At 44.8% G+C, this 25,841-nt stretch overlaps 1 protein-coding gene across 5 annotated transcripts in view; it reads left to right on the forward strand.

Annotated features, from left to right (window-relative positions):
* stk11ip (serine/threonine kinase 11 interacting protein) overlaps nt 1-25,841 on the forward strand; it is a 147,657-nt gene that overhangs the window by 28,971 nt on the left and 92,845 nt on the right. For 4 of the 5 annotated variants that reach the window (XM_072261034.1, XM_072261036.1, XM_072261037.1 and 1 more), the window contains exons 2-9: nt 1,719-1,785; nt 3,254-3,456; nt 8,172-8,246; nt 13,262-13,357; nt 15,415-15,522; nt 16,205-16,276; nt 19,994-20,123; nt 21,941-22,044. In XM_072261034.1, the coding sequence (XP_072117135.1) occupies nt 1,722-1,785; nt 3,254-3,456; nt 8,172-8,246; nt 13,262-13,357; nt 15,415-15,522; nt 16,205-16,276; nt 19,994-20,123; nt 21,941-22,044 (852 nt within the window). In that variant the 5' untranslated portion in view covers nt 1,719-1,721. Of the gene's footprint in view, nt 1-1,718; nt 1,786-3,253; nt 3,457-8,171; nt 8,247-13,261; nt 13,358-15,414; nt 15,523-15,906; nt 15,986-16,204; nt 16,277-19,993; nt 20,124-21,940; nt 22,045-25,841 lie in introns of those variants that run through there. The other variant, XM_072261038.1, reaches the window with a different exon arrangement.

Genomic DNA, 25,841 nt, shown 5'->3' on the forward strand with positions numbered 1-25,841 from the left:
TTCTCCCTGGGCCTCCTGTCCCATGATCCTCTCATATCCCTTTTGCTAATCAACTGTCCAGCTCTTGGCTCCATCTCTCTCTCTCCTCCTATCATTTCGGATCTCCCCCTCACCCTCCCACTTTCAAATCTCTTACTAGCTCTTCTTTTAGTTAGTCCTGACGAAGGGTCTCGGCCTGAAACGTCGACTATACCTCTTCCTAGAAATGCTGCCTGGCCTGCTGCGTTCACCAGCAACTTTTGTGTGTGTTATTTGCAGACTTTCCCTTGTTGGTGAAGCGCTATACCTGCCCCTTCATCTCCTCCCTCACCTCCATTCAGGGCCCCAAACAATCCTTCTAGATGAGGCAACACTTCACCTGCGAGTCTTTTGGGGTCGACTACTGTATCCAGTGCTCCTGATGTGACCTCCTGCATATTAGTGAGACCCCAACGTCAATTGGGATATCATTTTGTTGAGCACCTCAACTCCATTTGCAAAAAGCACAAGTTTTTGCTGGCCAACCATTTCAATTCTTATCCCCATTCCCCATTCCAACATGTTGGTCCATGATGAAGCCACTTTGAGGTTAGAGGAGCAACACAGCATACATATTCTGTCTAAGTAGTCTTCAACCTGATGGCATGAAAATTGAATTCTCCAACTTCTGGTAATTTTTCCCCCTCCCCCTTCCCTCTTCTTTAGATCCCTACTCTGGCCTCTTACCTTTTCTCCTCACCTGCCTATCGCCTGTCCTCCTTGCCCCTCCTCCTTCCCTTTCTCCCATGGTCCACTCTCCTGTCCTATCAAACTCTTCTTCTCCAGCCTCTTACCTTTTCCACCTATCACTTCCCAGCTTCTTACTTCACCCCCCCCTCCCCACTCACCCACCACTGTATTTTGGCAACCTCCCCTTTCCTTTCCAGTCCTGACAAAGGGTCTTAGCCAGCAGTGTCGACTATTTATTCATTTCCATAGATGCTACCTCACTTGCTGAGTTCTTCCAGCATTTTGTGTGTTGCTCTGGATTTCCAGGATCTGCAGAATCCCTTTCGTTTATAAAATACTTCCACCACTTCCTTTTTTTAAAGTTACCTCTTGTACTAATAGAATGGCCATTGAGTGTATGTTCATGATCTTCTGCTGCTGTAGCCCGTCCACTTCAGGGTGCAATGTGTTGTGAGTTCAGAGATGCTCTTCTGCACACTACTGCTGTAATGCATGGCTATTTGATTTACTGTCGCCTTCCTATCAGCTTGAACCAATCTGGCAAATCTCCTCTGACCACGCTGGATGATAGCCTCACCAGCGTCGAGGACACGTTAAAAGGTGGTGCCTCAAGAACACTGCACCCATTGTTAAAGGCCCTCATCATCTGGGAGCATGTCCTCTTCTTATTACTACCACTGGGGAGAAAGTACAGGAGCCTGATGATCCACACTCAAACAGCTTCTTCCCCTCTGCCACCAGATTTCCAAATGGTCCATGAATACCACCTCACTGTTCCTCTTTTGCACTACTTTTTTTTGATTGTAACTTGCATTCATTTCTTTGCCCTGTACTGCTGCCAAAAATTCAACAAATTTCTCAACATGTGTCGGTGATAAGAATCCTGTTTCTGATGACAAGCTGATACCTTTCTCTGTCATTTGTCCATTGTAACTTGGAAGAAGAGCTTTAAGATCTTTGTTTGCAGAATATGGTGAGGTTTCTAACTTAGTTTGCTCTTTTTCTCCTAGACCATGGCTTCCAGAGCTGGGGAGGAGGTGTTTGTCCAAAATTTGACAAAACTGCTCCGAAGCTACGGTGAGTCTGAAATAAAAAAAAACTCTAGATGCTGGAAATCTGAATTCAAACCAGGAAATGATCAGCAGGTTCAGCATCATCATTGAACGATCAACACATGCAAAAGGCGGGAGGACCCTAGCAGTTCAGGCAGCATCTACGGAGAGAAATAAAGAGTCAATGTTTCAGGACAAGAACCTTGATCAGGACTGGAAAGGAAGGAGGCAGAACCAGAATAAGAAGATTGGGGGGGGGGGTGGCTAGGGAGGAGTACAGGCTGGCAGGTGATGGGTGAAATTGGAGGGGGGAGTGCGGCAGTGGGTGGGGGAAGGGGGATGAAGTGAGAAACTGGGAGGCGATAGGTGAAAAGGGTAAAGGAGTGAAGAAAAGGGAATCTGATAGGGAAGGACAGTAAGGAAGGAGGCAGGGAGGTAATGGGCAAGAGAGAAGAAGGGAAGGGTGAGAGGGAAATTGTTATGGGGAATGGAAAAAGAGAGAACGGGGAGGGAAGAGTAATTGAGGGAAGTTAGAAAAAATCTGATGTTTTGCCGATCACCTTCCAGCTTGTACTCCTCCTCTTCCCTCCACCTCCTGCTGCTAGATTCTGCCCCTTTCTAGTCCCAATGAAGCATCTTGGCCCAAAACACTGTATTCCCCTCTGTAGATGTTGTCTGACCTGCTGAGTTCCTCCAGCATTTTGTATGTGTTGCTTAAGTTTCCCAACATCTGCAGATCCCTTGTGTTTGTGATCTGTGGAGGATGACCTGTTGAGTGGGATGGAAAGTGAGGAGCAGGCATCTCTCTCCTTGCCTTGTCCAGGAGGAGATCGTGTGAGAGCAGAGGTGCAGGAGATGGATGAGATGAGATATAGAGGAAGCCGCAAGTTGGGGCAAAGACTCTGATATAGATATTATTTATATATATTATAAAAATAGAATTAATAGAGAGCAAAATTAGTGAAGTAATGGGGCAATGCTCTCTTCTCGCTGCTAGCATCAGAAGGGGGTAAAGGAGCCTTGGGTCCCACATCACCAGGTTCAATAGGTATATTTAATGTCAGAGAAATCTATACAATATACATCCTGAATTTATTTTTCAGGAACAAGTATTACCCCTCAACTATCAGGCTTTCGAACCAGAGTCAGCCGAACGTTGAATTGAGTCCACAACTTATGGCTTCACTTTCAAAGACTCCACAACTCATGTTCTCCATATTTGTTACTTATTTTTTTTACTATTATTTTGGCTTTAATTATATGGACAATTTGTCATATTTTGCACATTGATTGTTTGTCAGTCTTTGTGTGCAGTTTATCATTGTGTTTCTTTGTATTTACTGTGAATGCCCACAAAATGAATCTCAGGATAGAATATGGTGATGTGCATCTACCTTGATAATAACTTTACTTTGAACTTTAAACTTCGTAGTGTTCCTCGATTCAGGCCCATTTAGAAATCTGATCAAATGTCTTTTCTGTGTTATCTCCAGGTGACTCTGTGCTGAGTGGGAGGAGTACGCTCTCCCTGTTGACTATTGGCCTGCAGAAACTACACCAGCTCTTTGAGCAGCACCTGTTGGCTCGCAAGTACCAGCATGGGTTTGTCGCGCTTCCCTCCCACCCATCTGATACAGCCTCAGTCCTGGAAGTGCAGTTCCTCTTCGATGTGTTCCAAAAAACCATGTCACTGAAGGTTGGTTGGTCTTTGAGGGGCTGATTTTCCTTCAGTATCGTTAGACATGTACTCTGTGGCTCTCAGGAACTGCTTTGCAGCACACTTTATACTTTTGTTATAGTTGCCACCTGGTTAATGTAGCACTTTATATCACCAGTCATTAGGGGTTAACTCCTGCTGTCTGTAAGGAGTTTGTATGCTCTCCTGTGACCACGTGAGTTTCCTTGAGTGCTCCCCCTTCCTCCCACATTCCAAGATGCATGGGCTAGGGTTAGTACGTGGACAAATTACGCTGGTACCAGAAGCATGGTGATGACACTTGCTGGTTGCCAAGTACATCCTCAGATTGTGTTGGTCATTGATGTATGTTGATGTTTTGATGTACATGTGACAAAGAAAGATTATCTCCTTCATAGTGCCCTATCAAGCACTCCCAGGCAGGAAGAACATAGCTGGAATATAGAGTGAAGCCCCCTCCGTACTGTCCCATCACATATTCCTGGGTTCAGACACAGAGTAAAGCTCTGTGGTGAAAACTGCCCAGCAGATTATCGGCACCCAATTGCCCACCATTGAGAACATCTACCATAAATGCTGCCTGGGCAGGGCAAAAAGCATTATCAAGGATGCATCTCACCCTAATCATAGACTTTTTACTCTCCTCCCATCTGGTAGGTGCTACAGGAGCCTCCGCTCCCGCACCAGCAGGCACAGGAAGAGCTTCTTTCCTGAGGCTGTGACCCTGCTGAACCTCACATCACAACGCTAAGCAGTATTGCACCCATATTGGACTGTCTCAGTACTTTTATATTTGTGTGCTGTAGCACTTTTTATTCACAGTTATTTTGTAAATACCACTATTCTTTGCATTTCTGGTTAGATGCAAACTGCATTTCATTGGCTTTGTATCTGTACTCGGCACAATGGCATTAAAATTGAATCTAGTCTAATCTAATCTAAAGCTCCCTCTGCGCTGTCCCATCTCACACCCCCAGGGTCAGACACAGGGTAAACCTCCCCATACATTTCCCATCACACACTCACAAGTAGGGTCAACACTGGTTAGACATAGTTTTGTTCCCTCTACACTAGCGGTCACCAACCTTTTTAAGCCCAAGATCACCAAGCTCGACCTTAGTGAAAGGCAAGATCTACCTACTAGATCGTTTAGAGAAAACAGCTCAGATTGTACTTCCAATTTGAGGCCTTTTATTTGGGCGAATTGTATTTGAATTACACAAAATACTTTTGTCAAACTTTCAAATTAATTCAAACAAGAAAACACTGTAACTAGCATATCAAATAGGCCATAGCTGTCTTTCTTTAAGAATATTACAATACTTCACATCTTTAATTCTAAGTTTCATTATTTAGTTTTATTTCAACACGAAAAATAAATGAATAAAAATTGACTGTTACACTCAGTGTGATGACAGGGGCTGAATACTTTCTGCTAGTTCCCTGAAATTTGGCTCATAACTACAGATAGCCAGTCTGAGACAGTCTGTAAGGTGTAGGGTTGCCAACTGTCCCGTATTTCCCCCGCTAAGGTAGAACGTTCCTGTGAAACCTTTCATGCCGAAATGCTTTATGCCAAAGAAACAATTACCATTAATTTATATGGAAAAATATTTTGAGCGTTCCCAGACCCAAAAAAAACCTACCAAATCATACCAAATGACACATAAAACATAAGATAACAGTAACATATAGTAAAAGCAGGAATGATATGATAAATACACAGCCTACATAAAGTAGAAATAATGAAAATTAAGCCAAAACCGATTTGTGGGGTAAAAAAAATCGGCACATCATGCATGCAGACACAGGTGCCCGCGCAAGGCTTCATGGTCATGGTAGTCTTTCTCGGGGTAAACACAAATGTCCCGGGATTTGACTGCTACTTTTGTCCATTATTTGGGAGTGAGAAAGTTGGCAACCCTAGAGAGGTGTCTGTCAGTAAGTCAGCTCCTGTACTTAGATTTAATAATTTTCATCTGTGAAAATGCAATTTCACATAGTAGTGACCTGAAGTAGGCACTGACTTTCAGTGCTATAAAACTAACGCACAGACTGCACATTGCTCGGCCCCATCAGTAGTAATTGCCACCAGTTTATGAATGAGGATGTCATTTTCACGGACATATTTTTTAGACTCATTGTAAATATCCTCACCTCTCGTTCTTTCCTTTATTTGCAAAAGAGTGAGGAAGCCCTCCTTTGTTGTAAAATCCTGGAAAGCCATTCTGACAAATACAACAAGCTGAGCTGTTTGCATTACATCCAGGAATTCATTGAACTGTAGTGAAAAATATTCACGTCCTCTGACGGTGACTCTACCCTCCTTGTCACTGTTGCAGGGCCAAGTGGTTGTGATGCCATTTTTGTTTTTAAAGTCATTAAAAGCAGTCTCTGCGGTAATGACCATTGCTTCCTTGAATAAATCGCTATCTGTAAAAGGCTTCTTGTGTTTAGTCAAAAGGTGACTTACACGAAATGATGCTTCAATAGCAGCCTTATTTTGAGCAGCATGATTTGTGAAAAATGATTGCTGGGCCTTCAACCCCGATTTCAGCTCCTCAACTTTCCTGGCACGAATTGCACTCTTTGGGGGGTAGGTGTCTTTAAATTCCTGGTGGTTGGTGTTGCGGTGCCGATCCAGATTCCCTCTTTTAGTCAGTGCTTGTGTTTGGTGGCACAACATACATACACACTTGTCTTTCACCAAGGTAAACAGAAATTCCTCTTCCTATTCTGGATGGAATTTGTACGTTTTCACCTTCTTTCATGGAGCCTCCGCCATGCTATTAGGATATCACAAGCGAGTGCCAATTGTATCGCCTCTGATCTGAGCCGACATTCACCTAATTAATTAGCTTGTTTATTATGGCTTTTTTTTCTTAAAGATGTGCTGTGTGCATCCCGACTACCGCTGCACCCCTGCATGCTTCGCGGCCCGGAGGTTGGGGACACTGCCGTATATTGATGTTTGCGACAGTCTGTACTGTTACCTAATCTGATTGGTCACTTTGATGCAGCACAGGCTACGCTGAAAACGCGGTGCATGGCAGGGGAACTACACACATGCATACTGGGCAGAAAGAACAGAACTAAACCCCCGCAACCCGGAAACAATCTCTCTTTACAAACAGCTTTTTAGTGAAAATATTGCTATATTACCATTATCCTAATTAGTATTACTTACTTTTATAATGCTCACGTTACAACAGTATTTGTGTATTTATTTTTGATTTTTCTTCGGGATCGACTGGGAAAGTCTCAAAGATCAACTACTCTACTCTAATATTATTTGTTGGTGAAGTACTGGGCAGTTAAAGAGTCTGACAGTTTTTGAAAAATGTTTTCCGTTCATTAGAGAGGTAGGATAGGATCTGATCTGAAAGCTCAGATAATGCGGAGGATCTCAGCAGGTCAGGCAGCATCCATGGAGAGGAATAAACAGTCAACGTTTCGGGCCGAGACCCTTCGTCAGGATTGGAGAGGTGACACTAGGTGAGGGGGAAGGTGGATGTGTGGGGGACGGATGGGGGATGAAGTAAGAAGCTGGGAGGTGATAGATGGAAGAGGTGAAGGGCTAAAGTAGAAAGAATCTGATAGGAGAGAGTGGACCATTTCAGAAAGGGAAGCAGGAGAGACACCAGGTGGTGGTTATAAACCACTATCAACAATAATAAATCTGACTGAGAGTTATTTCTGATATTAAAATTAACATAATCAAGCATTCAAACAGGGTTTAAGTTGCAAAGCAAACTGATGAACCCACTTCCTACTTGTGTCAGTTGTTCATATGGATCAGTGTGCTGTTGAGTCTTTCCTCCACCACCTATAGGATTGGTGTAAGATGCTAAGGTGTGTAGGCACTTAGCGTTATCCAATCTTTCCACTAGGAATGCTGCATGCTCTTTGGAGAGCTGGGAGATGAGCCACTCACTGCCAGACTCCGTGACTATGACCTTTCGCAGTCACAGTAATTTTCTCAACACACATCAAAGTTGCTAGTGAACGCAGCAGGCCAGGCAGCATCTCTAGGAAGAGGTACAGTCAACGTTTCAGGCCGAGATCCTTTGTCAGGACTGAAACGTCGACTGTACCTCTTCCTAGAGATGCTGCCTGGCCTGCTGCGTTCACCAGCAACTTTGATGTGTGTTGCTTGAATTTCCAGCATCTGCAGAATTCCTGTTGTTTGCAGTAATTTTCTCTGTGGTCCTATGATGGCATTGATGGTAGAGTCTCTTCAAGATTGGAGGCAAAGGTGTTCTCATGTAGCCTGAACCGTATCGGATCAGTTGCGGGAATGTGGCAAGTATGCATGTGACTGATTGACCGGTACCAAGCAGGATAGGCATTTCATCATTTTTCTCAGTTACCTCACTTATTCCCTTCCTCTGCGGCTCCTATCTACGGGGGGAGGCGTGAACCATATCAGATCAATCGCAAGAATATGGCTAATTGATCACATGGTGAACCGATATGCACAGAAATCTCTCTATTTTTTTGTTTGGGCTTTCCTGTGTGTGTTTCATCTCAGCAGGTTGTTCACTCCCGCACTGTAAGTTGCCCAGCAGGTCCTGTTACTAACATAACTCAGTAAAAGCATTTAATCCTAATGCTCTGTTGTTCTTGCTCTACAGATACATAATACAGTCCATAATCCACATTGTGGTCTGTCTGGCTGTGCGAATGGGTAATCAGAATTCTATTTTTTCTTCCAGTTGGTGCATCCCCCAGGACCCAAGCTCCAGGCACCCATCAGAATCTTTGCTTTTAAATCCCTCCGATTCTTAGAGGTATGTCTGTTGAAGTGGTATCTTCTAATCCTAGGGTACTGAGTGTTGGCCAGCAAATTTTACTTTAGCTGACAAAACAAGTGGCCACAGCCTCAGAATAGAAGGGCATCCTTGTAGAACAGAGGTGATGAGGAATTTCTGTAAACAGAGGGTGGAGAATCGATGGAATTCGTTGCCACAGACAATTGTGGAGGCATTGTACACCCAAGTCATTGGGTATATTTGAAGTAGAAGTTGATGGGTTCTTGATTAGTAAGGGCATTATGGGGAAAAGGCAGGAGAATGCCTTTTTTCTGAGTGATGTGAAGGCACTGGAGAGAGTCCAGAGAAGAGCGACTAGATTCATTCCAGGTCTGCAGGGTATGAGCGATGAAGATAGATTGAAAGAAATCTTTTTAGCCTAGGTAGATGTAGAATGTGAGGAGACACAATGGAAGTATTCAAAATCATTAAGGGTATAAGTAAAGGTGGATACCAGCTTCAAAATTAATCCATCGTCAAGGACGCAGGGCTGTAGATGGAGATTGGTTAAGGGGAGATTTCAGACTATCATCAGGAAGCACTTCTTTACACAGTGAGTTGTGGAACAGACTACCTAGTTCTGTAGTTGAGAGTAGTACATTAAAGACTTACAAATCTAAACTTGATAGTTATTTCAACGCAGTAGGTGAATAGGAATTTGGCAAGTTTTGTTGGGCCGAATGGCCTGTTCTTGTCTAATGTGGTTGAGAGGGATAATAAATGCGCCATGATGGAATAGCCATGGCCTCATTCAGCTCCTATGTCTTATGGTTGAAGTGAGGAGACATGAGATCACAAACTGGGTCCAAGCTAGAGGTGGTTTTGTCCTTTCTGTTGAGGGCAGCAGTGACAAAAATTTGAAACCAAGGCACATGTTTAAATGTTGGAACATTGACAAAAGGGAATGATATCTACTAAATGGTGTTAAGCTTCCAAATAGACCACAGTCTCAGAAATCGGCTTTTTGGCCCATTTTAAACACAAGAGATTCTGCAGATGCTAGAAATTCAGGGCAACAGACACAAAATGCTGGAATGCTGGAGGAACATGGTAGGTCAGACAGCATCTATGGAGAGAAGTAAGAAGTTGACGTTTCAGGCCCAGACTCTTCATCAGGACTGGAAAGGAAGGGGGAGAATAAGGTGAAGGGAGAGCAAGGAGTACAAGCTAGCAGATGATAGGTGAGGCCAGTTGAGGGAGAAGGTGGGTGGGCGGGAGAGGGGAAGGTGAGGTAAGAAGTTAGGAGGTAATAGGTGGAAAGGTTTAAGGGTTGAATGAGGAGGAATCTGATGGGAGAGCAGAGTGAACTATGGGTGAAAAAGGAGGGGGAGGAATGGCACCAGAGGGAGCTGACAGGCAGGTGAGGAGAATGGGAGGGATAAGAGGAGAGCCAGAATGAGGAGTAAAGAAATAGCAAATGGGGAGGGGAGAGGAACTACCAGAATTTGGAGAAATCGATTTTCATACCATTAAGTTGGAGGCTACTAAATGAATATAGGGTGTTGTTCCTCTAAGGGTTGCTGCGGATGGAATGATAATGCTTGACAAAGTAGACTACATTGGGTATCTGATTGTTATGTTCCTGGTCTCGTATCTGGAAACCTTAAACAAAGTTCAAATCCCACTTTGCCAACTGGAGCATTTTAATTTAATTAATTAAATCTGGATTGAAGAAAGTGATGTCAGTAATGGCGAAATTGGATTGTTAGTAATCCTGGTGACAAGAGAATGTAGATGCTTGAATCTGGAGCAGCTCACAATCTGATGGAGGAACTCAGCACCTGTGGAGGTGTAGAAGGAGTTCACGATATTTTGCATCGAAACCCTGCTAGTAATCTTATCTGATTAACGAATACCCCTCCTCCCTCCTTTTTTTTGGTTCTATGTCCCTCTCCTATCAGGTTCAATCATCTTCAGTCCTTTGCCACTTTCACCTATAACCTCTGAGCTTCTCTCTCTTCTCCCCCCACCCCCCCACCCCCAACCTGGATCTAGCAATCACTTGCCAGGTCTTATACTGCCTCTTTCCAGCACACCAGCTATCTCCGGTGGGCGGCATGGTAGTGTAGTCGTTCGTGTAGTGCTTTACAGCAGCAGCAGCTAGGATTTAATTCTGTCACTGTACCTTAGGAATTTGTATGTTCTCCACTTGACGGCATGGGTTTCTCCCCTGTGTTCCAGTTTCCTCCCACCTTCCAAAGACATGCCAGTTAGTAAGTTGTGGGCATGCTATGTTGGCACCAGAAGCATGGTGACACTTCACTGCCCTCAGCACATCCTCAGACTGTGTTGGTCATGGTAAACAATTCATTTTACTGTATGTGAGGAATGAAGCTAATCTTTTTCTCTCTCCCCTCTATCTTTCAGTCCAGTTGCAGTCCATTTCCCTCCACAGGTGCTGCCCAACCTGCTGAGATTCTCCAGCATTAAGTGTGTGGCCTCAGATTCCAGCATCTTGTGTCTAAGCAATATTCTTACTGTCCATTTTGTAACTCCTCTTTTGTGGCAATGTGGTTGACTCTGGTTCACATTGAACTCAGCAAGCTGCTCCATTCACCTGGCCCCTGAGGGGTCGGCAGTAAGTGTAAGCCTCGATCTGTGATCCATGAATGAGCAGCAAAATTTCAGAGTTGGAATGTTCCTTGTGTTCCCCAAAAATGGAATAAATCAAGGCAATTTATTATTGGTGGTAAGACCTAAAATAATTCGCGGTCTGGAGAAACAGATCCGTAGATCCCTCAAAGTTGCCCCACAAGTTGATAGGGTTGATTAGGAAGGCATATGGTGTGCTGGCCTTCATTAGTCAGGCATTGAGCTGAAGAGGTGTAAGGTAGAGTTGCAGCTCTATAAAACCCTAGTTAGACCACACTTGGAATATCGTGTTCAGTTCTGGTTGCCTCATAGTAAGTACGTGGAAGCTTTAGAGAGGTGCAGAGGATATTTACCTAGATGCTACCTGGATTAGAGAGCATGTCTTAGGAAAGGTTGCGCAAGCTAGGGTTTTTCTCTCTGGAGCAAAGGTGACCTAATAGAGGTGTGCAAGTTAGAGACATATTTGAGTAGCTAGCCCAAGACTTTTCCCCAGGGTGAAAATGACTAATATGAAAATCATAATTTTAAGGTGATTAGAGGAAAGTATAGAAGGGATATCAGAGGTAAGTTCTTTACATGGAGAGTGTTGGGTGTGTGGAACATGACGTCAGGGGTGATGTAGATGAAGATGCATTAGGGACATTTAATAAACTCTTAGATAAGCACATTAATGACGGAAAAATGTAGGGCTAAGCAGGACAGAAGGATTAAACTGATCTTGGAGTAGATCCCCTCTCTATCTGTTTCCTAAATGGACGTTGAACTCATAAAACCCATAAACACTACCTCACTTTTTATATATTATTTCTGTTTTGCACTATTTTTAATCTTGCTATTTAATATTCGTACAATATAGATATAATACTTTAACTGATTACTTATTTTTTTCTTCTATATTATCATGTGTTGCATTGTACTGCTGCTGCTAAGTTAACAAATTTCATGATACATGCCAATGATAATAAACCTAATTCTGAATGGGTTGGCACAACATTGTGGACCGAAGGGCCTGTACTGTGCTCTTAATGTTCTGTGTTCTATCGCCCATCCCCTAATTCCCCTTGGAAATGTGGTGGTAAACTTAACTCCTTGAAGTATGACAGTCTTATCTAGTGAAGGCGCTCCCACAGTGCTGTTGAGTAGTGAGTTACAGGACATGGACCCAATGACAGTAAATGAATGGTGAGATATTTCTAAGTCAGAATGACATGCCACCAGTCGGGAATCCATAGGTGGCAGTATACCCTGTGCTGTTGCCCGGCCCTCCTCAGTGGTAGAGCTCTGGTTGGAGGAGATGAACTTAAAAAGATTTAACTTTTAGATTGAAAGGACTTAACTTACAGGTAGTTCATCTTGTAGCACATGTATCCTGTAGTCATGGTACACAGCAGTCTAAGTAAACAGAAGTACACGTCTGCACAGGTGTAATGAAAAACGTACTTGCAGCAGCATCACAGGCACCAAAGCAACAGATAGCGGCATTCACAAAAAAAAACGTACATTGAACATAAATTAGACACAGTTTTTCCAAGAAAGAGCACAATTAGAACAAAAAAATGTCCATTTTATAGCGCAGTGATCATATGGTCATAATGTTGCTAAACTGTGGTGAGTAGGATTAGAGTATAGAACGTTACAGCACAGTACAGGCCCTTTGGCCTACAGTGTAGTGTGGATCCTGTAATCTACTCCAGGATAAAATTTAACCCTTCCCTCCCTCATACCCTTCCATTTTTCTTTAATGCATGTGCCGATCAAACAGTCTCTTAAATATCCCTGATGTATCTACCTCTACCACCACCCCTGGTTCCATACAGCCACAATAATTCCGTATTAAAAAAAAATGCTTTCTCCAATCACCTTAAAATTATGCCTCCTCATATTAGGCATTTCTGTCCTGAGACTGTCCACTCAATGTATGTATGTCTTTTATCTTGTACCAGTCGTGGTGGTTGGTCAAAGAAACAAATGATTTAAGAGAAATAGTTGTTCTCAAACCTTATCTTGAGGTTTTAAGTGCTGATTGGGGTGCCAGAAAAGTGGAATGATATTGAGCTTCACCCAGGTGAGTTAAGCTTCGTGTGTCTGGAGACGCAAGCAGTCCTGTGGATGCTGGAAATCTTACACACCCAGAATGCTGGAGGAACTCAACAGGCAGTATTTATGGAGAAAAATAAACTGTTGACGCTTGGGCCCGAGACGTTGACTCTTCATTTCCCTTCATAGCTGCTACCTGACCCACTAAGTTCCTCCAGCATCTGTGTGTGTTGCTCAGGATTTCCAGCATCTATAGGACCTCTTGTGTCTCCTTTGGCATTGGAGGTAGTCTACGGCTTTGACAGGTATGGCAGTGCACTGCATGTTGTTCCTTTGCCTCATACTTATCCACCATTGTGTTCCAGCTGAAGCGTGTTCCTCCTCACTGCTTGGAAGGACTACGGGGTGTCTACACTCGGCTGGAGATTCTCGTCTGTTCTTACTGCATCGACACTGTCGAGGTGAGTCTGTTGCCTTTGGCAAGGACCCAACAACAATGGCCTCAAGGTTTACCTCAGAGAAGTGACAGAGCCTTTGACCCAGTGCTTTACAGCCAGCGAATGTAATATGGGAAACCCTCATTAGGACTGGAAAGGAAAGGGACAGAACTAAAATAAGAAGGTGCGGTGAAGGGGTTGGATTACGCTGGCAAGTGATAGGTGAAGCCAGGTGAGGGGGAATGAAGTGAGAAGTTGGGAAGGAATAGGTGGAAGAGGTAAAGGGCTGAAGAAGGAATCTGATCGGAGAGGACGGTGGACCATGGAAGAAAGGGAAGGAGGAGGCAAACCAGAGGGAGGTGATGGGCAGGTGAGGAGAAAAGGAGTGAAAGGATAATCAGAATGGGGAATGAATAAGGAGAGAAGTAGGGAGTGGTAAGATGAATTACCAGCAGTTAAAGAAACTTATGTTCATGTTATCAGGTTGGAGGCTACCCAGACAGAATTTGAGGTGTTGCTCCTCCAGCCTGAGCTTGGCCTCATCGTGGCAGGAGAGGAAAGGAAGCTATGTCGGAATGGGAAGTCAAAGTGATATTGGTAGCCACTGGGAGATTCTGCGTTTTGTGGCGGACAGTTTAATTGGATATTCTCTGAGTTTGAGAGTTCTTAAAATTAGGAAAAGGGGACTTGATATCTCGGACAGGGTGGCTAGAACACAGTCTTAATACCGAAGCTAGGTGACTGCAGGTTGATATTGGAAGGCTGAAGAAGTTGAATCATATAATTATTTCAGCATAGGAGATATTTGCTTGCTAGAGTATTTGAGAACAATTCAGCCACTCTTTTCTCTATAGGCCACAGCCTGGAAATAATTTTCTCAGTTCCTTGTCCAATTCGGAGAATAGTGAGGGTAATGAGAGTGTGGAACAAGCTACCAGCAGAAATGGTGGATGTTGAGAGAAGTTTAGATAAGTACATGAATGGGAGGGGTATGGTCCAGGTGCGAGTGGATGGAACTGGGCAGTATAATAATGTAGCATGGACCTGTACTATGCCGTAATACAAGAGGGCATGCATTTAAGTAGTTCTGTGGTGCAATATTTTTCCTAGGAAGAGTGGTAGGTGCATGGAACACATTGCTGGGGTGGTGCCAGAGGTAGATACGGTAGAGGCCGTAAGACTATAAGACAAAGGAGCAGAATTAGGCTATTTGGGTCATCAACTCTGCTCCACCATTCTATCATGACTGACTTATTGTCCCATTCTTCTGCCTTCTACCTGTAATCTTTGACACCCGTACTAATCAAGAATGTATCAGCCTTTGTTTTAAATATACCCAGTGACTTGGCCTCCACAGCTGCCTGTGGCAGTGAATTCCACAGATTCACTGCTCTGGCTAAAGAAATTCCTCCTCATCTCTGTTCTAATGGGACACCGTTGTATTCTGAGGTTGTGCCCTCTGGTCCTAGACTCCGCCACTATAGGAAATATACCCTCTCTATGTACACTCTATCTAGACCTTTCAATATTCATTCGGTTTCTATGAGATCCCCTCTCATTCTTCTAAATTCCAGTGAGTACAGGCCTAGAGCCATTATATGTTCCTCATACTTAACCCTTTCGTCCCTGGAATCATTCTCATGAACTCCTCTGGACCCTTTCCTTTGCCAGTACATCCTTTCGTAGATAAGGGGCCCCAACCTGTTCTCCATATTCCAATTGCGGTTTGACCAATGAGGTACTTAAGGTGCTCTGAAATGGGCAAACGAATATGCAGGAAATGGAAGGGTATGGACATTATGTGGACAGAAGGGTTTAGTTCAATGAGGCGTTATTAGCCTACTTGGCTGGGCACAACTTTGTCGGGCAGTGGGCCTGTTCCCGTGCTGGACTGTTCTACGTTCCAGATGGTGGGTAAATTTTGAATGGGGAAATGGTGATATGGGACTGGCTCAGAGTAGATGAGGCCTGGTGCAGATCAGCCATGATTATGTTGAATGACAGGGTTGTTGAGGGGTTGAGTGTCCCACCACTGCTCTGGTTTTCTCTCTGAACTCTCTCTCTCTCTGTCTTTCGGGCAGGAGATTATCTCTGTCTGTGGTGGTGATCTGAGCTCTGCCCTTCCCTGGCCAGACCTGCACACCCTCAACTTCAGCAACAACTTCATCACGTCGCTCGACAACTCGCTGGTAAGACAGTTTGCTGGGGTGGGGGGTGGGGGGGGGCATGCCATGCTGATGGTGACTCCGGTGGGCTGCTACCAGCTCAATCATCATTGGCTGCCCCCTACACTTAGAAGTCAGTGATTGTTGGCAATTAATAGCACTATGCGAACTGCTACACCATTGTGCCACCCCTATATGGTACAAGTCCCCCTTGGTACTGTTCGTCAGAGTTAAAGTTCAAGAAGGCACACACAATGCCATGAAATGTAAAGAGAAAATGCTGAAAATGTTCAGCAGTTCATGAAAAGGGAAACCATTAGTGCTTATGGTCTGAGACCCTTTCTCAGATATGACAGAGAGTCTTTAACCTGAAACTCTTTTTGTGTTTGTGTGTTTCTCTTTCCACAGCTCCATGGAAGTTTGACATCTGCAGTTGGTGATGGCATTCAGATTCCTGGACGTTCAGAGCGGCTGTCAGTTAGCAGGGGTCAATACCAATGCCCTATTCCTAATCAAATATTTCCAGAGAATCTTAACTGCTGGCGGAATCATGGGGAAGTGGGGTTGAATGCCCTGGAATGTACCTGACACCCTCGTGTCCCCGTGCCTGTTAATGTTATGTGTTCTGCCAAGCCTGCGACATAGACTCTGCAGTGCTTAAGGGCTGCTTGTCTTTACATTTTTTCTTTTTGCTTGCTCTTGTCAGGGTCTGCTCAATGTGCTACAGATTCTGGATCTGAGCCACAATCGAATCCGGGACTGTGCGGAGAATCTCCAGGTAAGAGGCTGCACCCACTGGGAGAACTGAATGCCTCTATGGGAAGAAGATTCAGAAAGAGAGAAGAACTGTGTTTATCTCAAAGTGTAAAGTGAAACAGCATCTCAGAATGAGGTTTATTATCACTGACGTATGTTGTGAAATCTGGTGTTATGTGGCAGCAGTACAAAGAAGGCATTAAAAAACATAAGGTAGGATAAGACATTATTTTTAAAAATAGTGCAAAAGGAGAGCAAGATAGAAAGGTAGTGTTCCTGGGTTCGATGGAGAGGAGGAAGCTGTTCCTGAATTGTTGAGTGTAGGTCTTCAGATTCCCATGCCTCCTCCCTAACTGTAGTAACAAGAAGAAGGTATGTCCTAGATGATGATGCTCCTTAATGATGGATACTGCCTTCTTGAGGCATGACCTTTGGGAGATGTCATTAAGGACAGGGAGGCTAGTGCCTGTGATGGAGTTGGCTGAGTTTACAACCTTCTACAGCCTTTTCTGATTCTGTACATTGGCGTCTTCATACCAGACAGTGATACAACCAGTCAGAATGCTGTCCACGAAACATCTACAAACATTTGTATAGAGTCTTTAAAATGCTAAATCTCTTCCAACTCTTAATAAAGTGGAGTTGCTGGCATGTCTTTGACTCAGTGTCCTCCCCTGTGGTGGTTGGCCTTTGGAGTTACTCTGCTAGCCATCTCCTGAGGCAACGTGTATACATTTATTCACAGACCTCCCAAATATTGCTTTGTTCTTTATTGCCTTTGCTCAGCCTTAATTACACTCCTTAACCATACAAGTATGCTTCCTCCTTCAAATTCCTTCTGGTGCTAGCCTATATTTATTTGAACCATTTGGTTCCTGAATTACCAGAGTGTGTATTTGAACGTGGAAAGTAGAATAGTACAGCACAGTAGGGGCACTTTGGGCTATCATGTTGTGACAACCTTTTAAACTATTCTAAAGTGAATTTAACCTTCCCTCCTACATCGCCCTTCATTTTTCTATCATCCATGTGCCTTTCTTAAGAGTTTCTAAAATGTCTGTAATGTATCTGCCTTCACCACCACCCTAGGCTGTGTTCCATACACCCACCAGTCTCTGTGGGGGGGGGGGGGGGAGAGAGACTTCCTTCTAATCACCTTAAAGTATGTTCTCTTGTATTACCCATATACGCCCAAGGAAAAAGGTCTCATTCTACCAGTGCCTCTCGTCATCTTGTATACCTCTGTTAAATCACCTCTTGGCCTCCTTTGCTCCAAGGAGAAAAACCTAGCTTGTTCAACCTATTTTTTCTTAATGAATTGCACTGTATTGTTGCTGCAAAACTTAAAATTTCAAGACGTACAGGCTATGCAAATGTCTCAGGCACATACAAACCCCATTTCCAGAAAAGTTGGGATATTTTCTAAAATGCAATAAAAACAAAAATCTGTGATATGTTAATTCACGTGAACCTTTATTTAACTGACAAAAGTACAAGGAAAAGATTTTCAATAGTTTTACTGACCAACTTAATTGTATTTTGTAAACATACACAAATTTAGAATTTGATGGTTGCAACACACTCAACAAAAGTTGGGACAGAGGCATGTTTACCATTGTGTTACATCACCTTTCCTTTTAATAACACTTTTTAATCGTTTTGGAACGGAGGATACTAATTGTAGTAGATTTGCAATTGGAAATTTTGTCCATTCTTGCTTGATATAAGACTTCAGCTGCTCAACAGTCCGTGGTCTCCGTTGTCTGATTCTCCTCTTCATGATGCGCCATACATTTTCAATAAGAGATAGATCTGGACTGGCAGCAGGCCAGTCAAGCACACGCACTCTATCTACAAAGCCTCGCTGTTGTAGCCTGTGCAGAATGTGGTCTGGCACTGTCCTGCTGATATAAGCATGGACGTCCCGGGAAGAGACGTCGCCTTGATGGCAACATATGTCTCTCTAAAATCCTAATATACACCTCAGAGTCAATGGTACCTTCACATACATACAACTCACCCATGCCGTGGGCACTGATGCACCCCCATACCATCACAGATGCTGGCTTTTGCACCTTTCACTGATAACAGTCTGGATGGTCGTTTTCATCTTTGGCACGGAGAACTCGACGCCCGTTTTTTCCGAAAACTAGCTGAAACGTGGACTCATCTGACCACAGCACACGGTTCCACAGTCTTTCGGTCCATCTGAGATGAGCTCGGGCCCAGAGAACTCGCCGGCGTTTCTGCTTCCTCCTTGCATAATACAGTTTCAAGTTGCATTTCTGGATGCAGCGACGGACTGTGTTGAGTGACAATGGTTTTCTGAAGTACTCCCAAGCCCAGGTGGCTATAATTATCGCAGTAGCATGATGGTTTCTTAGGCAGTGCCGCCTGAGGGCTCGAAGATCACGCGCATTCAACAGTGGTTTCTGACCTTGCCCTTTACGCACTGAGATGTCTCTGAATTCTCTGAATCTTTTCACAATATTATGTACTGTAGATGTTGAAAGACCTAAGTTCTCCGCAATCTTGCGTTGAGAAATGTTCCTTTTGAACTGACTAAAAATTCTCTCATGAATTTTGGCACAAAGGGGTGAGCCACGACCCATCCTTGCTTGCAAAGACTGAGCCTTTGATGGACGCTACTTTTATACCCAGTCATGATACCTCACCTGCTACCAATTAGCCTGCTTAATGTGGAGTCTTCCAAACCGGTGTTACTTGAATATTCTGTACACTTTTCAATCTTATTTTAACTCTGTCCCAACTTTTGTTGAGTGTGTTGCAGCCATCAAATTCTAAATTTGTGTATATTTACAAAATACAATTAAGTTGGTCAGTAAAACTACTGAAAATCTTTTCTTTGTACTTTTGTCAGTTAAATAAAGGTTCACATGAATTAACATATCACAGATTTTTGTTTTTATTGCATTTTGGAAAATATCCCAACTTTTCTGGAAATGGGGTTTTTATATATACTCTGTATAGTGCTTAGCTATGTATTAGCTCAGTAGTGTTAAGTAATGTTTGGTATCTAGAAAGACATGATCTACAGTACTGTGCAAAAGTCTTGGGCGCTCTAGCTATATAAATGTGCCTAAGACTTTTACACAGTCCAGTACATGTCAGTGATAAACTTGATTCTGACTTTATCCTCATAAGACATGATCTCCATCCCAGGCAGCATCCTGGTAAATCTCCTCTGTACCTTATCTAAAGCTTTTACATCCTCCCTATAATGAGATGACCAGAACTGACATAATAGACCACCAAGTGTGGTCTAACCAGAGTTTTACAGGGCTGCAACATTAGTTTGTGGCTCTTGAACTCAATCCTCTGACTAATGAAACCTAACACACCATATGTCGTCTTAAGCACCCTGTTAACTTGTGCGCCAACTTTGAGAGATCTATGGAAGTGAACCCCAAGGCCCCCGTGCTCCTCTGCACTGCCACGATCCAGACAGCGCCCCCCCCCCCCCCCCGTGCCCCTCTGGACCGCCACAGTCCGGAGGCCCTCCCGCACCCCTCCGCACTGCTACGATCTGGAGGCACCCCCCCCCCCCATGCTCCTCCGCACTGCCACAATCCGGAGCCTCCCCCCCGCCCCATGCTCCTCCGCACTGCCACGAATTGGAGGCAGATTTAAAATTTGAGCCTCACAGAGTAAGAGAAGAATCATTTTTAATCAATTGTTGCTTGTTCCTGGCCTTCCCTCTCTCCCTTCCCTCCCTCAGCTGCTGTCAGAACTGGTGTACGTGAACCTGAGCTACAACCTTCTGGAGAAGGTGCCCATCTTCAATTCCTCCTCCCGGGTCCAGCTGGTCACTTTAGTCCTACGCAACAATGAACTGGATGATATCACTGGTAAGGCTGATCCCACAAAGTTGGCTTGATATTCCTGAAGCAGTGTCAGGGCATTGGTGGGAGAGGAGAAGAGGCTTCACTCCTGTTCTCTGCCATTATGATATATAGGTTAGACTGTGCGTGAGGAAGAGTGTGTACGTGACACTACAGCAATTGAGACTGATCAGATGTCAATTACGTAAGCTTCCTTCACTGTGCCCCTTTTGTTCTTGGTTCCCAGTACCTCATCCAAGGCAAGGGGACTTGATTGTTCTGAGTGCTTCATTTCTCTTCCCTTGCAACACAGGAGGAGGCTCATCAAGTCTACATAGCTCTGACCATCCAAATCCAGTTTATTATCACTAATGTATAGTGTGAAATTTGTTGGTTTGCGGCAGCAGTACATTGTAAGAATAAGATATGCTATAAATGACAATTTAAAAATATATACATATATAAAAATAAATAAACAAGTAATTGAAAAATAAAGTGGTAGCGTTCATAGTTCACTATCTGCTGGCAGGGACGAAGAAACTGTTCTTAAAGATTGAGTTTATATCTCCAGGTTCCTGTACCTCCTGCCTGAGGGTAGTTGTGAGAAGAGGGCATGCTGTAGATAATGAGGGTCCTTAATGAAAGATCTTGCCCTGAGGCATCGCCTTCCTCAATGACGGGGAAAGTTGAGGCCCTGACGGAGCTGGCTGACTTTACAATCCTCTGCAGCTTTTTCAGATCTTGTGCATTGGTACCTCCATACCCGATGGCGATGCAACCAATTTGAATGCTCTCATCTGTTGAAATTTGCTAGAATCTTTGACTCTGGGTTTCAACATATTGTGGTTGCATAGAACATAGAAGAGTAGAGCACAGTCCAGGCGCTATGATCCACACGGTGTGTGAGAGTGTGTATGTATGTGATACTATGGCACCCCTGCCTATGGGTACCCTTCGTGTTATTCTCCTAAACTGCAGCTCTAGGCATATAAAACATTGAGAGGCATAAATAGAGTAGACAGTCAGAATCTAGAACGTGCTCTCAATTCGTCATTCTTCTACCACATGGGAACAGCTTTCTCCCCATTTATTATACCCGAATCTTAATCTTAATCCAGGGAAAACAAACCCAGGTTCATACAGCCTCTCCACTTAACTGAACGTGCCTTATCCCTGGGACCATTCTGGTAAACTTCTGCTTGCTCTTTAAAGGATTAATGTTTCCCACATGTTAGCCTACAGCAGTACTGTTTAATTCTGGGCTCCACAAGGAGTAAAAGTTTAGTAGTAACTGTTGCTTTTAAGTGCCTTGCTGCTACTAACAAAGTCAGAGCTTATATACCGCCCTTTTTTTAAAAATATAATAGCATTCTTGACTTGTCCCATTGCACTAAGTTCCTTCATCCACTCCAATACTCTGTTCCCATGTCCATTTTTAAAAAATGACCCATCATATTAGAGCATCCCTTTAGAACAGAGCTCAGGAGGTTTTTTTTTGTTAGCTAAATGGTGGTGAATCGGTGGAATTAATTCCCACAGATGGCTTTAGAGGCCAAGTCACTGGGTATATTTAGAATGGAGGTTGATAGGTTCCTGATTAGTAAAGGTGTCAAAAGTTACGTGAAGAAGGCAGGAGAATGGGAATGAGAGGGGTAATAAATCTGTCATGGTGGAATGGGTGGAACAAATTTGATGGGCTGAATGGCCTATGTCTTATGCAAATGACACATTTCATTATATGTTTCGATGTACATGTCATTAAAGCTTAGCTCCATTAACCTACAGTCTTTCTATACTGCTTGCATGCCAGCACACGTCACCTTCCAGTGTACTTTTGTTTCCAGGGTTGGAGCTGTTGTCACACCTGAAGTGCCTGGACCTGGCTTATAACGTGATCTGTGAGCATGCCAAGCTTGCCCCGCTCTCGCATCTCCATCAGCTTAAGGAGGTGAGCACAGGAGGCAGTGGGTCACCACGAGCTGACAGAACTGCTGGCCTGGTCATGCTGAGTGATGAGCCATTCATTCTGGAGGGAGGGAGCCGTTAGTGCATCGTTTCACATCACCGGTGATTGAAGAGCAGGGTTCTTAACTCCGTCTTGGAGTTTGTACATTTTCCCTGTGACAGTGTGGATTTCCACTGGTTGCTGTGATTTCCTTCCACATCCCAAAGACACACGGGTTACAATTAATAAGTTGTGGGTATGCTGTGTCGGAGCTGGAACTCTGACATTTGCAGACTGCTCCCAGCACATCCACCGATTGTGTTCGATATTAATACAGTCAACACATTTCACTGTATGTTTCGATGTACACGTGACAAATAAATTTAATTTTGAAAAAAATCTAACCTTTTAATCCACCTGCAAATAGCATCCAGCAATCGGCAGGGAGCCGACAACATCCCAGTGAAGGTATTGGCCGACTCCCGGTGGAACCGACTGGAGGAGGGATCATAGAGTCATAGACTACTACAACACAAACAGGCCCTTTGGCCCATCTAGTATGTGCTGATCTGTTAATCTGCCTCGTCCCATTGACCTGCACCCAGACTAGCCCTCTGTACCCCACCCAATCATATACCTATCCAAATTTCTCTTAAATGTTGATGGTACAAAGAGGGAGCTTCACCCGGGAGTGTGTGATGGGACAGTGTAGAGGGAACTTCACTCTGTGTCTGACCCTGGGAGTGTGTGATGGGATGGTGTAGAGGGAGCTTCACTCTGTGTCTGACCCCGGGAGTGTGTGATGGGACGGTGTAGAGGGAGCTTCACTCTGTGTCTGACCCTGGGAGTATGTGATGGGACAGTGCAGAGGGAGCTTCACTCTGTGTCTGACCCCGGGAGTGTGTGATGGGACGGTGTAGATGGAGCTTCACTCTGTGTCTGACCCTGGGAGTGTGTGATGGTATGGTGTAGAGGGAGCTTCACTCTGTGTCTGACCCTGGGAGTGTGTGATGGTATGGTGTAGAGGGAGCTTCACTCTGTGTCTGACCCTGGGAGTGTGTGATGGTATGGTGTAGAGGGAGCTTCACTCTGTGTCTGACCCTGGGATTGTGTAATGGGACAGTGTGGAGGGAGCTTCACTCTGTGTCTGACCCTGGGAGTGTGTGATGGGACAGTACAGAGGGAGCTTCACTCTGTGTCTGACCCCGGGAGTGTGTGATGGGACGGTGCAGATGGAGCTTCACTCTGTGTCTGACCCTGGGAGTGTGTGATGGTATGGTGTAGAGGGAGCTTCACTCTGTGTCTGACCCTGGGAGTGTGTGATGGTATGGTGTAGAGGGAGCTTCACTCTGTGTCTGACCCTGGGATTGTGTAATGGGACAGTGTGGAGGGAGCTTCACTCTGTGTCTGACCCTGGGAGTGTGTGATGGGACAGTGTGGAGGGAGATTCACTCTGTGTCTGACCCTGGGAGTGTGTGATGGTATGGTGTAGAGGGAGATTCACTCTGTGTCTGACCCTGGGAGTGTGTGATGGTATGGTGTAGAGGGAGCTTCACTCTGTGTCTGACCCTGGGATTGTGTAATGGGACAGTGTGGAGGGAGCTTCACTCTGTGTCTGACCCTGGGAGTGTGTGATGGGACAGTGTGGAGGGAGATTCACTCTGTGTCTGACCCTGGGAGTGTGTGATGGTATGGTGTAGGGGGAGATTCACTCTGTGTCTGACCCCGGGAGTGTGTGATGGGACGGTGTAGATGGAGCTTCACTCTGTGTCTGACCCTGGGAGTGTGTGATGGGACGGTGTAGAGGGAGCTTCACTCTGTGTCTGACCCTGGGAGTGTGTGATGGGACAGTATAGAGGGAGCTTCACTCTGTGTCTGACCCTGGGAGTGTGTGATGGTATGGTGTAGAGGGAGCTTCACTCTGTGTCTGACCCTGGGAGTGTGTGATGGTATGGTGTAGAGGGAGCTTCACTCTGTGTCTGACCCTGGGATTGTGTAATGGGACAGTGTGGAGGGAGCTTCACTCTGTGTCTGACCCTGGGAGTGTGTGATGGGACAGTGTGGAGGGAGATTCACTCTGTGTCTGACCCTGGGAGTGTGTGATGGTATGGTGTAGAGGGAGATTCACTCTGTGTCTGACCCCGGGAGTGTGTGATGGGACGGTGTAGATGGAGCTTCACTCTGTGTCTGACCCTGGGGGTGTGTGATGGGACGGTGTAGAGGGAGCTTCACTCTGTGTCTGACCCTGGGAGTGTGTGATGGGACAGTGTAGAGGGAGCTTCACTCTGTGTCTGACCCTGGGAGTGTGTGATGGGACGGTGTAGATGGAGCTTCACTCTGTGTCTGACCCTGGGAGTGTGTGATGGTATGGTGTAGAGGGAGCTTCACTCTGTGTCTGACCCTGGGAGTGTGTGATGGTATGGTGTAGAGGGAGCTTCACTCTGTGTCTCACCCTGGGAGTGTGTGATGGTATGGTGTAGAGGGAGCTTCACTCTGTGTCTGACCCTGGGAGTGTGTGATGGTATGGTGTAGAGGGAGATTCACTCTGTGTCTGACTCCGGGAGTGTGTGATGGGACGGTGTAGATGGAGCTTCACTCTGTGTCTGACCCTGGGAGTGTGTGATGGGACAGTGTAGAGGGAGCTTCACTCTGTGTCTGACCCTGGGAGTGTGTGATGGGACGGTGTAGATGGAGCTTCACTCTGTGTCTGACCCTGGGAGTGTGTGATGGTATGGTGTAGAGGGAGCTTCACTCTGTGTCTGACCCTGGGAGTGTGTGATGGTATGGTGTAGAGGGAGCTTCACTCTGTGTCTGACCCTGGGAGTGTGTGATGGTATGGTGTAGAGGGAGCTTCACTCTGTGTCTGACCCTGGGAGTGTGTGATGGTATGGTGTAGAGGGAGATTCACTCTGTGTCTGACTCCGGGAGTGTGTGATGGGACGGTGTAGATGGAGCTTCACTCTGTCTGACCCTGGGATTGTGTAATGGGACAGTGTGGAGGGAGCTTCACTCTGTGTCTGACCCTGGGAGTGTGTGATGGGACAGTGTGGAGGGAGATTCACTCTGTGTCTGACCCTGGGAGTGTGTGATGGTATGGTGTAGAGGGAGATTCACTCTGTGTCTGACCCCGGGAGTGTGTGATGGGACGGTGTAGATGGAGCTTCACTCTGTGTCTGACCCTGGGAGTGTGTGATGGGATGGTGTAGAGGGAGCTTCACTCTGTGTCTGACCCTGGGAGTGTGTGATGGGACAGTGTAGAGGGAGCTTCACTCTGTGTCTGACCCTGGGAGTGTGTGATGGTATGGTGTAGAGCAGGGGTAGCCAACCTTTTACATTCCATGCATCAGTTTTTTCATACACGAGTTCAGATGCGCCATACAACTCTTGTACCCCCATTCAATTCTTGTAAAAATATGTTAATATAGACATATTTAGCATTTTTACATGATATATTGATTTAATATAAAAACAAGATAAACATTACTTACCTTAATGAGACTTTTAACAAATATATTTTGTCTTCTTTTGATTTCTTCCTTTTCCTTAATCACATATTCTTTCCAGAACTCAGACCCAAGCACGAGCTTCAGTTTTCCTTCTATTTCAGTCTGATGTGTTTTATGTGTCTATTAAGATCATGTCTTCTATTATGTGAGAAAGTGTTTTCACAAACAATGCACAACAGTTTTCCCGACAGACCCGCTATAAATAAGAACTCATTTTCCCACTGTTCATTGAATTTATGCTTGCTATCACTTTCTGCTTTTCTTTTGCTCATTTTCTTTTGCACTGTGATGGGT

Source organism: Mobula birostris, chromosome 6 (genome assembly GCF_030028105.1).
Source record: "Mobula birostris isolate sMobBir1 chromosome 6, sMobBir1.hap1, whole genome shotgun sequence".
Lineage (NCBI taxonomy): Eukaryota > Metazoa > Chordata > Chondrichthyes > Myliobatiformes > Myliobatidae > Mobula > Mobula birostris.